This window comes from Myotis daubentonii, chromosome 7 (assembly GCF_963259705.1).
Source record: "Myotis daubentonii chromosome 7, mMyoDau2.1, whole genome shotgun sequence".
Taxonomy (NCBI): domain Eukaryota; kingdom Metazoa; phylum Chordata; class Mammalia; order Chiroptera; family Vespertilionidae; genus Myotis; species Myotis daubentonii.
In genome coordinates this window covers 11,109,648-11,123,852 of record NC_081846.1, presented here as the reverse complement: position 1 = coordinate 11,123,852, position 14,205 = coordinate 11,109,648, and the positions used below count along the sequence as shown (strand labels likewise).

General features: G+C 34.1%; 1 protein-coding gene across 7 annotated transcripts in view; it reads right to left on the bottom strand.

Moving 5' to 3' along the window:
• Positions 1-14,205, bottom strand: part of NBEAL1 (neurobeachin like 1) — a 110,432-nt gene continuing 96,227 nt past the window's right edge. For 6 of the 7 annotated variants that reach the window (XM_059702868.1, XM_059702873.1, XM_059702870.1 and 3 more), the window contains 5 exons: positions 13,119-13,235; positions 10,917-11,078; positions 9,897-10,045; positions 8,555-8,690; positions 1-8,003 (listed from right to left, as the gene is read on the bottom strand). In XM_059702868.1, coding sequence (XP_059558851.1) covers positions 7,902-8,003; positions 8,555-8,690; positions 9,897-10,045; positions 10,917-11,078; positions 13,119-13,235 — 666 coding nt within the window. In that variant the 3' untranslated portion in view covers positions 1-7,901. The remainder of the gene's footprint in view (positions 8,004-8,554; positions 8,691-9,896; positions 10,046-10,916; positions 11,079-13,118; positions 13,236-14,205) is intronic. The other variant, XM_059702871.1, reaches the window with a different exon arrangement.

The window sequence follows — 14,205 nt, the reverse complement described above, 5'->3', positions numbered from 1 at the left end:
TCAAAGAAAGTAACATCGTCTTTTAATTTGATTCAAATCCATTTTCACGTACAAAGCTAACTATATACAAAATAAATGTACATTCTTAAAAACTTTTAGAATACAAATTTCCAAAGGACTACAAAAAAGTGCAAAATTTTCAATTATCTTCAATCATGCTATACAGAAACAAATAAAACATTAGCTCATATACACACTGAAAAATTTTAAAACAGCATTGATATAACAAAACAAAACATACATCTTATATATTTAAATTTAAAAGGATGAGGAAGGGAAGAATGTATTGCACCAAATTAACAGTAACTTCATTATAATGAGACTATTAATCAAAATTATTTACACATCTTTATTATGTTTAAAACTTTCTCAACTTTAAAACCTTTTTTTGGCATACAAATATTCATTGAGTCACAGTTTGCACAGTCAATAATTAGATATAAATAAGGCTTAATATTCTTTTCCATGGTCCATTCCAGTAGAAAAAATGAGAAGGAACTTTTATGCTAACTATATAACTTTTTGAATTAAATATTTAAATAGCAGCACAAATTCCAAGTTTTTTTAAAATGTAATTTCAGATTTTCAGTTATCCTCCTCTGAAATGACGGTGTGCATGATGTATATACACACACATATTCAAGTCACTGTCACCATGTATGAAAACACTGAAATGCTTCCATTTAATCTGGGTCCCAAAAAACTGACATGAAAGACAAATAGTTTTCTGTCTTAATGGATGCACTTCTACAACAATTTTCCTCCAAGTCTTGAAAAGCAAACAGTTGGGGGAAGAAAAGCCACACCTGTTGGGAGTTCTGAAGAGAACAGACCAACCCTATAATTTACTAACAATTTTTCTTATGTAAAGCTAACTATAAAACAAACAGTAGCCACACAAAATTTTGGTTATGGTATATATGAATCACAGAAAGCAGTAATAAAGCAGAATAAGAAAAGAAGTCTAAAATAGAAAAGATTTTAAACAGTAAGATCTATAATATGCCAGAAATTTTTGGAAAAGTATAGAAACTATTATAATTAAATAATTTAAAAGTTATCCAAGAAAAGCAATCAAAATCCCAAAGGAAGAAATAGTGAATTCTCTGTAATCCCTAAATAAGAAACTAAGAGGTTAAAATTCTTTTCAGTTAAGTCTGAAACTGGTATTTCCTTACCAGAACCAGTTTCTAAAGTGTTCATTAATATAATTTTAACAATCTGAAGAGCAAAATAATGTCTATCTCAGATAAATTTTTCCCTTCAAAATGCAAAATATCTGTTGAATTTGTAGGTGAGCCCACTAAGTCTTCAAACACATTGCTAATAGAATATTGCAAAATATTTCCAAGAGAAGGAACATCAAAAATAGCATTTTAACAATAATTAATATACTGGCTACCAGAGAACCTCTAGTTTTAATACAAATTAAATTGAAATATGTTATTACCAAAATAAAATTTTAAAAGGTTCAATTTGATTAAGACTTTTTAAAAAAAGTTAGATTTTAATCAAAATATAATTTTATTTTCCAATTTCACCTAACTCCTAACCTCTTCTATTCTCAAATTACAACATGACATTGAAAAATATTACTAATAGTTAATCACTTTCTATACTCAAAAATAGTTATAAATAAAAATAATGCGACAGCTATATTTTAAGTGAAAATACACACACACACACACACACACACACACATAAAACTTCACTAACAGTCAAAGGTGAAAAATGAGAAATGGGTAATTCTTTCAGTGACAAATTTTTGGTTATTATCATAATGATAATATTTGCAAAATAAGTTTTCAAGGAAACATATTAAAACTATACCATGGAAAACAAATTAGTGACTTTCTACTTGTTCTATTCCTTTGTACTTTCAGTTCATAAGATTATAGACATTAAGACAAAAGTAAATACAGTTATATCTCTTTTTTCAATAAAACCATTAATTTCATAGATCAAAATCCTGCAATGTATTTAGAAATCACCCACATATGACAAATGTGAGATAATCCAAGATGTGTCTTGAAGAATTACTATAACGTACCAGAAAAATATTTGATAACGTAGCCACTTTTATACAAGGTTCTTTAATTGAAGAAAATAACTTAAATCCCATAATCAAGCATGGCTTTATATTATTAATGTAGAAAATTGAATCATTTCCACTATAGGTCAAAATATCTTAAATGTTAATGCTTTATTTTCTGTAATACTAGGACTTTTATATGAAAAATTAAAAATTACTTCCATATAGAAGCTATACTTGCCAAAGTCATCAGATGTGGAAGGACTTTATCAATGCTTTTTAATTAGGAAAATTCTATTGATTACTAGAGCTTCAAGGTTATAGAGGTCTAATTCTATTTTGTCACTCACGCTTTTTATTAAAACTTTGAAATGTTACCTAATTCAAATATGCAAGTATTCACTGACAGCCACTAGGAATACTTTTGAGGGCAACTATTAGTTACAAGCTTCAAATATGAAAGATATGAAGAGGGCTTATAATAATAATGCAACTAAAAAGGAAATTTAGTTGTTTCTATAGCACGCAATACAAAGAACCCATTCCAAGCAAATTCTAGATAAAATGTCTCATTTAAGGATAATGAGTAAAACTATTCTCAAATAAGCCTGTGAATATTAGATCTGATTTATAAAAATGAATTTCTATAGAATAAAGTATTTTAAGATTTAATATAATCCTGAGACATTATTTTATATCAAGATCAAGTAAAGTCATTCAGAAAGTCCAGAGTAGTGCCAAGATTTCTGTACATTTATAAAACCTCAATAAGTCTGATTTGCAATCTCAATTAAGAAACAGTGGCCTAATCAGGCCAGTGTGGCTAAGTGGTTGAGCGTTGACCCATGAACCAAGAGGTCACAGGCTGGACTCTGGGTCAGGGCACATGGCCAGGTTGTGGCTTGATCCCTAGTAGTGGGTGTGCAGAAGACAGCCAATCGATGTTTTTTTCTCTATCCCTTTTACTCCCTCTCTAAAAATCAATACAAACATATTTAAAAAAAAAAAAAAAAAAAAAAAAAAGCTTAGTTGATTGGAATGTCATCCTGTACACCAAAAGGTTGCAGGTTCTATTTCCAGTCAGGGCACATATCTAGGTTGTAAGTTTGATCCCCAGCTAAGGCATGTACAGGAAGCAACCGATCAATGTTTTTCTCTCTAAAAATCAATAAAAGTATATCCTTGGGTGAGAACTAAAGAAAAAGAGCCCTAACAGGTGTTTCTCAGTGGTTAGAGGATTGGCCCGTGCACCAGAGGGTCCCAGGTCTGGTTCCCAGGTATAATTTCCTGGGTTGCAGGTTTGATTCCCTTGCAGGAGGCAACCAATTGATGTGCCTCTCATCTCTCTCTCTCTCTCTCTCTCTCTCTCTCTCTCTCTCTCTCTTTCCACTCCCCTCCACTCTCTCTGAAAATCAATGGAAAAAATATCCTTGGTGAGGATTAACAAGAAAAAGAGAAAAGACACAGTGGCCTAGAAAATGCTAGATTCAAATTAAAGAAGAAGGTTGTGGCCAACATTTTAATCATTGAAATGATGACTGATAACAATAAACTGCCACTGCCTAATGTCATCAGAAAAAGTACCACCAGGACTCTGATGAAGGAAAACTCTCTAAAACACTGTTATACATGTGGTCAAGTTTAAAACAAATCAAATGTTGAATATATATGATAAATGAATTAGGCAAAAGAATAACGAGAATTGGTATTGGTTGAGAGAGTGATAAAAATGCTTAAGACTGGTCACTTACTTGGAATGAACAGTTTCAGTTGATGACAGAAAAAGTAATTAGGACAAGCTATGTGTCTGGCCGATAAAAGAAAACAGATTAGATTCAGAAGAGAAAAAGAATCTATTTCATTTCTTATGTCAAAAACTCTATCCTAAAGACAGGTTTAAGAACTTATTTATGGAAGACAAGTTTAATGATGTATTTGAAGAGATCAACCTTCACCCCATTCATACTATTACATAAGATAGTATTTAATTTTTATATAATATATCCCATAAACGTACATCTTTCCTTGGAAAGGTGATATAGATAATGCTACTCATTTTTAAAATATATAAAAGGAGTTTACCTCTTTAAATTCAATTAAAAGATTTCCATTAGTGATTTCTTCAGTGGTAACAATATAAAATATACTTAAGGGCAAATAAATAAAAATCTGGCATTCAAGTTAAAATTTTCTTTGCCTATCTTACTCAAGTAGTATCTAAAAAAAAATCTTAGGTTAAGATTCAACTTTCAATTCTAAATTCTAATTAAGTATGAGGACACACTTATTCCTGCAGAAGCATAAAACTGATTTTTAGTAACAGCTCTTTAAGAATATTTATATGCTTTACATAGGGGGGAAAAAACTTTACTAATGATCCTTCCTAATGACAAGTGAATGATTGGCATTTTATCTCTTAGAAAAGCATGTATCCTACAAAAAAGCACTGTGACCTCAAGAAAATTGAGCTTCAAATGCTTACAATATTTTTAATTATTTCTTAGAGAAGAGAGAGCGAGAGCGAGAGCGAGAGAGAGAGAGAGATAGATAGATAGAGAGAGAGAGAGAGAGAGAAATTTGGTGTTCCATTTATTTATGCACTCATTGGTTGATTCTCGTATGTGCCCTCATCAGGCATCAAACCCACAACCTTGGCATACCAGGACAACACTCTAACGAACTAAACAACCAGCCATGGTCCACACTTAAAATATTTTAAACCAACTGGCCAAGCTTCATTTTCATATACTTTCCTAATTTTCATGTAATGGTCTATTTTATCCTCTCTCCTCTAATTTTAACTAAGCAAATGACAAAATACTAACTGGGACTAGTTGAAAAGGGGCGTATTATTTTATCTTCTCACCTCCAATTTTAAGAAAATGACAGTACAAATTGAGGAGAATTGGAAAAAGGCTTATAAAGCTTTTTTATTCTCTAAGTGAGCACAGGTATTGTTTTATACCCAACTTCACTTTCTAAAAGTAAAATCATCATCTTACTATAAATCTCTCATCAATAGATGCTGAGAATTTTATTTCCATCATTACCATTGTCAAGTGTCAAGAAACAAAAGCAAATGAAAACTTCTGTAGACTTTATAACAGCCAAGTTAAAATATATTCATTAACTGAAATGTCCACCTGTTAGTCCATTCTAATGGTATTGTAAATATCTCCCACTATACAATATAGAAATAATTTATATAGATAGCATCTAAATACACCAGAATCTCCCAAAGTATGTCTTTCCAGTGATTATCTAGTGATTTTTATTTTTAAAATATATTTTTATTGATTTCAGAGAGGAAGGCAGAGGGAGAGATAAACATCAATGATGAGAATCATTGATTGGCCGCCTCCTGCAAGCCCCCTACTGGGGATTGAGCCCAAAACCTGGGCATGTGCCCTTGACCAGAATTGAACCTGGGACCCTTCAGTCCTCAGACCAATGCTCTATCCTCTGAGCCAAACCAGCTAGTGTTATCTAGTGATTTTTAATTCACTGGACTGAACTGTTTAAAGGAGAAATATATTATTCAACTAATGGTTCTACTATATTTGCTTATTTTAATAGATTCACTTTAAGTTCTGTTCCTCCAGACTGTTGCTAGTATTCTCAAAGATTTACTTCAAAATTCTACATTTTGGGTTTTTACTTTTTGGACAGAGTAATATAAAGTATAATTCCACTGCTCTGCACATTTGTCAGTGTAGATAGGATATCTATTTTACTGTGAACAAAGTTGCCTACTTGTGCTATAAAATGAGTACTCCTTGTTCAGTTCCTCCATCTAAAAAGCAGCAAAGTAAAAAAACATAAATTTAGGAATTTTCCCTTGGTAATCTAAATTAAACTTTTTGTAACTTATAAGCATCTAAAGTAATTTTCAAAACCACTTTCAAGACCTTAAAAGTAAAGAAGACATCCTTATACCAAAATATTTGGATAAGTAAGTAGAACAACAATTTTAAAGTGTTAATTTCGAAAGTTTTTTTACAGATCAGCATTTAAAGTACCAAAAAGCAATCACGTTAGTTCTGCTAACCTGAAAACGCATAAAAATGTAAGATAAAAATTAAAATAGATTCTAAGTATCAAAAAAAATCGTAATTCTCTATTGACTTATTTTGAGACATTTTCACCAAAATTCCTCAAAAAGGAAACCTTTACATTCATGTGTTCTATTTTACAGTTGCTGCACCAATTTATTTCAGTGTTATTTACCTAAAACAGAACTTTTTTTTACTGAATAAAACAGGAATTAAAATAGGAAGAAATTATCCGAGTACACAACCTTTTATTAGTCGAGACTAAGATCAAATCTATTCAAAAAGCTTCCCTACACAGAATCCTTTGCTTCTTACAAATTTTTACGCACTCAAAGAGTTATAAAGAAAAGGGTAGTAGATACTGTGGGCACCAGGAGAGAAGAATTGCTAAGGGAAAACTTTTTAAAGATTCAAATGAGATGACAATTGGATATAAGGAAATTATGATTTGTGGAATGAAAAAGAACATTCTTATTTTAAGAAGCTATTAGTGTAGAAATTATTTGTTTTTTCTCCTGACCACAGACCTCTTTAAGAGAGCATGCAACCATTCATTCCTGAAAAAAATACAATTAACACAAAAAATTTTCGTACAATCTCATTCATAAGTGCCCCCAAACCCATAGAATCTCAAATTAAGGACACTCAGAGTTGTAAAAGCTCTCTGATCTAACTCAAGAGATGACCTTATAAAAACACTAGGTTTAACATTCTTTTTGAATTCCAAAATAAATCTATCAACCGTTTACTATAAAATCTTAAATAAAGCATAATGTAACATTTAGCTATGCATAACAAAAATAATTGTAATTCTAAAAGTCACACACCACATGAAATAGAAATGTATATCTTGAAAAATTACTATTATCTAAATGACTAGTTTAAGTTATACATGTCTTTTTCATTCATTCATCTATCATGTGGAAGACCTACTGAGAAACGTAATATATTTGGTTATTGCTAACTCTTCTAATTATCAGAGGAAAAAGGAGTATTCACTTAGTAAAGAAAAAGTCAAGAAATTTTGAACTTTGAAGATATAAATTGTGCTGCAAATGTTTCTACAGTAAGGATCCAACTGTCAAAATCACGATCAGCATTTTGTATCTCTAGTTTCTCTTATTCCTACTCAACCTTTATTATTTAATAATAATAATAATAATATTATTTAAGAAGAATAATAAAATATTACTAGTAATGTGCTTAGTAGTAGTGGAATGAACCAATGTACCAGTTTCAATAGACCTATCTTCAACTTATCAGGAAAATCTGGAATTTATACTGAGTTTTGAAAATACAAGTATGAAACAAATACCTTTAAAATATTACTTCCAATCAGGAGATCCAAGTAAATTGACTTTTTAAAAAATATGGTGGACAGTAAATAGGAAAATTATTAAAGAATATATTAAAAGCCATTTCTTTCAACCGTCTTATTTGTACTTTTATTAGATATACCTTAAATATTGCTGTTTAGAATAAGCATATTAAATATAACTTCTTAACATTTTAGAAGTTTGTTTTTCCAAATGGACTAATGATCATTAGAATGGACCATTAAATATAATAAAGTAAATTTTCTAAAATCTACCATAGTGCAGGCCAAGAATGAAAAAGAATAATGTTAACCAGAAATTTTTAACGTGAATAATAATACAACAGACATCTTTATACACATACCATACCAAATTTTGGTAATCCCTAAGTGATTTTCAGGGTAAAACCCTGAAACATTTCCGATAGTTGGTAGATGTGGTTAAAGTGACAAAGCAGTATATCGAGTTCCAGTTACCCATGAGAGAAGATGGAAATAACAATCAGTTGGAATCTTGAGTATTATATTCAGTTTCTCCAGATGAAATCTGGCTGAGTCGCTTGCTAGATCCCCACAGTTTTCGAGAAAGCTGACCTGAACGCATCTGTTTAAAATAATCCAGAGAAATAAAGAATAACCATTATTAAGGAAGGAAAGACAGGGAATAAAATAACTTTCTTATTCATACAGAGTGACAGATAAAAATTGCCAAATGTGTGCTTCCAATCATATCATAATATAAGCAAAACTCGTGAATACTACTAATTTTAACCCCTTTTTTATTGCCCTTTGAAAAATCACATTTTTAAAATTTGTTTATCTATATATACTAGTATATATGTGTATGTGTGTGTGTGTGTGTGTGATTTGAGAGAGGAAGGGAAAAGGAGAGAGAGAGAGAGAGGAACATCAATAATGACAGAGAATCATTGATCAGCTGCCTCCTGCATGCCCCCAACTAAGAATCGAGCCCACAACTGAGCACGTGTCCTTGACCGAAATCGAACCTGGGACACTTCAGTCCGCCGGCTGACGTTCTATGCACTGAGCCAAACCAGTTAGGGCTATAACAGATATTTCTGATTCAGTTGGAATGAAGAACCACCAAAGAAATCCCCCACATTACAAAAAATGAAATTCTTGACTAGGTTTTACCTCAGCTGGCTTGCCAACACCCACTATAATCAATTTGCCATCTTCTAATCCTACCAGAATATGGCTGTATTCTTTGGTTACAGAAACACAATGGATAGGCATTCTCATGGATAATGGGGTGACACTCGGATTTAAACTAGAAGAGAAATAAAACACACACACATAATTACATGGAAATATAAATAGATCCTTAGAATTTTATTCCTAGAAGTTAACTTAATGATAATCTAGTTCTGTATTTTAATTTTACAGATGTGGGATTTAGGTTCAGAAAGTCTGAGTGCCTCACACAAGGGTCCACATTTATAGCATAACTTAAAATATTTAAGAAATCTTTTATTTTCAACATGTTTTTCTTCTAATCATATATATGAGCTCTTATTAAATGACGTTTTTCTTGCTGATTAACAAGTTAAAGTTGAATAAGAAGGGTAAAAAAAAAAAGCTCAAAAAATATATGTGGGGGGAGAAGGTCAATAAAATTGGTCTATTTACTTTATCTTAAAAGATATAATATGTAAAACATATACATATAGTATGATAAAATAATACATATGTAAAATTTCATATGAAACATAATACACCATTAGGAAAAATACCCACAACTTTTATAATTAGAGAATAAAGAACTTTATGATGTTATGAATATGTTCTATACTAATATGCTAAAATAGCCCATTGATTTTTCTAACTTGGGATTTTCTTAAAATGCCCTGAAAGTAAGGTTGTAAAACAAAATGTTGGAACAATATTATTGGAATGCTCTACCACGGAAGAAAAATAAAAATGAGAAGGGAAATACGAAAACAGAAAGAGATGTTGGTTATAGAAGTAATTCTGATTGAATGCAGTAAGATAGAACATCTTGGATCATGAAATAATTTAGATAAAAAGGTTTTTGGAAAGGCCAAAACAGTTTGAGGAATATAAATAAGCCACAATAAGCTGTTTTAACTAATAAGATTCTCCACCAATTTCATCCACACACACACTTAATCATAAAGACACATCAGCCTTTAAAATACTTTAGCTTTACCACAATTTAAAAAATATTTTTTAAAACCCTAATTTTAGTTTGCAAAAATTCAAACTGTAATTGGACAAATTTCTAAATCTATAATCCAGGGTTGGCACTTCCTGGCTATTAAAATCTTTTTTTAAAAAATTGTGGTAAAATTTTTACATTTAAAAAAATGCACATCTGTAATTTACTAATCCAGGAATAAATTAGCTTCCCCATTTTTTCATAGTTACTAAAAAAAAGACATGTTCATAATAAATTATAAACCAAAATATTAGAAACCTTAGAGTGATTTTCACTTCAATAATTCTTATTATTTACCTGTGGAGATCTCTTATGGACAGGAACCCTTGTAAACTACCCATGACGATGTGTTCTCCAATTATGCATATATCTGATACTTGTTCCTTCAGGACTTGAGACCCTAGACACTTTCCATTTACAGAAAACAGATGCAATGCATTCTTATCCTGCAAAGATTAGATGAAGAAAATCTAATTATCTCAATTTAAAACTGAGGGGTTTTTTTTGTTTTAAATATATTTTATTGATTTTTTACAGAGAGGAAGGGAGAGAGATAGAGAGTTAGAAACATCGATGAGAGAGAAACATCAATCAGCTGCCTCCTGCACATCTCCTACTGGGGATATGCTCGCAACCCAGGTACATGCCCTTGACCGGAATCGAACCTGGGACCTTTCAGTCCGCAGGCCGACGGTCTATCCACTGAGCCAAACCAGTTCCGGCTAAAACTGAGTTTTAATACTGTTAATTAAAACTATATAACAGAACGATTATTAGGTTTAAAATATTGGAATAAATACATGGTTATATTTAAAGAGAAAGTGTGTAAACAATATTATTCAAGTGATTTCAAATCAGACTGCCAAGTAAATAAATACTAAATAAGAACTCTTACTCCTTCAAAAGAATTAAAACCTCATCCAGTAAAAAACACACAAAAAAACCCCTCTACATTCTTAAAACAAAACAAATAGATTCTCTTAATTTTTTAAAAGCTTTATAATAGAAAGGAAAGTAAACATATAAAATTCATGGTTTGTATATTTATACCCTGCCTTGGCAAAAAGAAATTATTACATAAACAAATTATTTTTGAAATAATATATTATGTAGACCAATAGAAATCCCTAAAACAAAATACAAACATGAGGCCAAGATTGTGATAGGGTAAGGTAATTGTAAGGAATGAACAAACTGAATGATGAAAGGAAAACACATTCTTTTTAAAATATGTTTTCTTTCCTTCCTCAAAATGTTTTATATATACAATGTGGGAAGGAAAAAAAACAAGCCCTATTGCATGAAACTGGTAGATACCTTGAGGGTGGTCTTTTCTTCAGTGCTGGAGTAGATGACAATATGTCCTTCCCAAGATATGGCCAAATTGGGAATGGTCAGGAGCAGAGAACTCTCACAAGGTGGTCGTAAAGTCCTCAAGTACTGACCTTTCTGAATTGTATGTATAAGCACAGTGCCATCCTACACACAGAACATTTTAGAAAATGAAAAACAAAAAGAAAAAAGACACCAAAATTGAAAAAAGAAAAGAAAAAAGAAAGTGGACTGGATAAGGAAATAGGGAAAGGAACTGAGAAAGTGATTATTCCTCTACTTAGTACTTAATTGAGGGAAAATTCCAATCCTGAAATTTCAAATAGTCTTTTATTTCATAAAATGCCCTATTATTATTAAACAATAAGACCAGTAAATTCCCAAAATAAAATTGTCTCTTTAAGTTTGTCCTTTTTGCAGTTTTCTACTTTTGCAAAGTCCTACACATAATAAAAAAGTTCTATACTTTTATCAATTCCCCTACAAAAAATTTAAATATAAATATTGCTCTACCCCTGGACAGGCTGCTCAGTTGTTTGGAACATCATCCTGTATACCAAAAGGGTGAGGTTCAATTCCTGGACAGGGCACATACCCAGATAATAGGTTCAATCTCCTGTGAGGATGTATATGGGAGGCAACAGATCAATGTTTCTCTCTCACATCGACGACTCTCTCTCTCTCTCTCTCTCCCCCTTCCTCTCTAAAATCAATTAAAAAAACATATCCATGGACAAGAAGTAAACAAATATTATATACTAGAGGCCCGGTGCACAAAAATTTGTGCACTCGGGGAGGAGGGGGGGTCCCTCAGCCCGGCCTGTGCCCTCTCGCAGTCTGGGACCCCTCGGGAGATAACGACCTGCTGGCTTAGGCCTGCTCCCAGGTGGCAAGAGGGCAGGCCCAATCCCTAGGTGCAGCCCCTGGTCGGGCTCAGAGCAGGGCCAACTGGGGAGTTGGGGCGCCGCCCCTGTCATGCACAGAGCAGGGCGGATCGGGAGGTTGTGATGCCACCCTCAGTCACGCTCAGGGTAGGGCCAATTGGGGGGTTGGGGCACTGCCCCCTGTCACACTCAAGGCAGGGTCGATGGGGAGGTTGCGGCGCCACCCCCTGTCACGCACAGAGAAGGGCCCATCAGGGTGTTGGGGCGCCGCCCTCTATCACCCACAGAGCAGGGCTGATCAGGGGGTTGGGGCGCCGCCACTCTCACACTCAAGGCAGGGCCGATGGGGAGGTTATGGCTCTACCCTGTCACATACAGAGCAGGGCCCATGGGGGGGGGGGTTTGGGGTGCCGTACCCTGTCACACACAGAGCAGGTCCGATCAGGGGGTTGGGGCGCCTTCCCCTGTCACAAACAGAGCAGGGCAGATAGGGAGGTTGTGGCCCCGCCCCCTGTCACACACAGAGCCTCAGGGCGATCAGGGGGTTTGGGTGCTGCCCCCCGTCACACTGATCCCGGTGCCGGGAGACCTCTCAGCTCTGCTGATCCTGGTGCTGGGAGGCATATTACCCTTTTACTATATAGGATAGAGGCCTGGTGCACAGGTGGGGGCCGGCTGGTTTGACCTGAAGGGTGTCCTGGATCAGGGTGGGGGTCCCCAATGGGGTGCCTAGCCAGCCTGGGTGAGGGGATGATGGCTGTTTGCAGCTGGTCACACCCCCTTCAGGGTGGGGGTGCCCACTGGGGTGCCTGGCCAGTCTGGGTGAGGGGCTGAGGGCTGTTTTCAGGCTGGTGGGTGACTGAAGCTCCCAACTGCTCCTTTTTTTTTTTTTTTTTTTTTTATTCTGGGCCAGTTTTAGCTCTGAGGCTGCTGAAAGCAGGTATCTGGTTTGTTTGGGTTCTATAATCGAAACACTGTATCAACACCAGCTCTGAGATCCCGGCAGGCTGAAAGCAGGTTTCTGGGGTTTTGTTTAGCTTCTATATTTGTAACAATGTTTCAAACTGCAAGCTCAGAGGCCGGCAAGGCAGGCGGGGAACGTTGATTTCCTCCGTCACTGAAGCAAGCAAGCCTCATGTTAGCTTCAAGCTGCCTGGCTGCTGGCCGCCATCTTGGCTGGCAGTTAATTTGCATATCTCACTGATTAGCCAATGGGAAGGGTAGCGGATGTATGTGAATTATCATGTTTCTCTTTTATTAGATAGGATAGAAAAATTAGCATTTCTTAAAGGTGGAATCTTACCCTTGATCCTGACACTGCCATGTCAAGCTCAGTGCTGATGCCGACACTCAATACCTCATCAGTGTGTCCATAAAGAATCTGAAAGGGTTTAGATGCTAAACCCACAGGAACACCTCCCTAATATTAAAACAGAAAAGCAAAGGTAATTGCCTTGTAGACTATTTCCTATTAAAAGATTTTATGTTGTATTTAAATTGTCTAATTACAAACTAACATTGCAACTAGTTCTTACCACTGATTCTGTTCACAGTACTCATTCTTGTTTCTCCTTGGGTTCTAAAATTACTCTCAATATTTGGTAACTCAAAAATTGAAATCTGAATAGTTTCAAAGTTGATTATTTTGGATTAATTTCAACAGGTATATTGTTTTCCCTTTTCTATAAATTTATTCTCCCTTCACTTCAAAGAAATGTTTTCTATTATATTTCTCAACACTTTCTCTTTTTCATTTATTTGAGTACCTATTTCAGGAACATCAATTATCTTTACGTTGACTTCGCTGATTTCTATAGTAATCACACTTTATCTAATAGCTTTAATTATTTTGTTTTTTACATTAATTCTATCTTCCATGCTAATATTATTTTTAGTCACATCAAATCTGATCCTTACTATTTCTGCTTTGGATTTAATATATTTGTAATGGCACTGGCTTTGATCTCAGTTTGATTTTTCTGCAATTTCCCTTTTTATCTTAAAATGCTATTTTGTAATTTAATTTCTGAGGTTTCATTTTATTGAATCAATATTCTTTTTTTATTGTTGACACTATTACAGATGTCCCCCATTTTTCCCCCTTTGTGACCTCTACCCAGACCTCGCCCTACCCTCCCTCAGGTCCTCACCACATTGTGTGTGTGTCCATGGGCTATGCATATATGTTCTTTGGCTATTCTCTTCACATTCTTTCATCCAGTCTATCCCACCCACCCACCCTCTCACATCTGTCAGTCTGTACCATGTATCCATGTCTCTGGCTCTGTTTTGTTCATCAGTTTATTTTGTTCATTAGAATCCACATGTGACATCATATGGTATTTGTCTTTCTCTGAGTGACTTATTTTGCTTAATAATCTCCAGGCCAA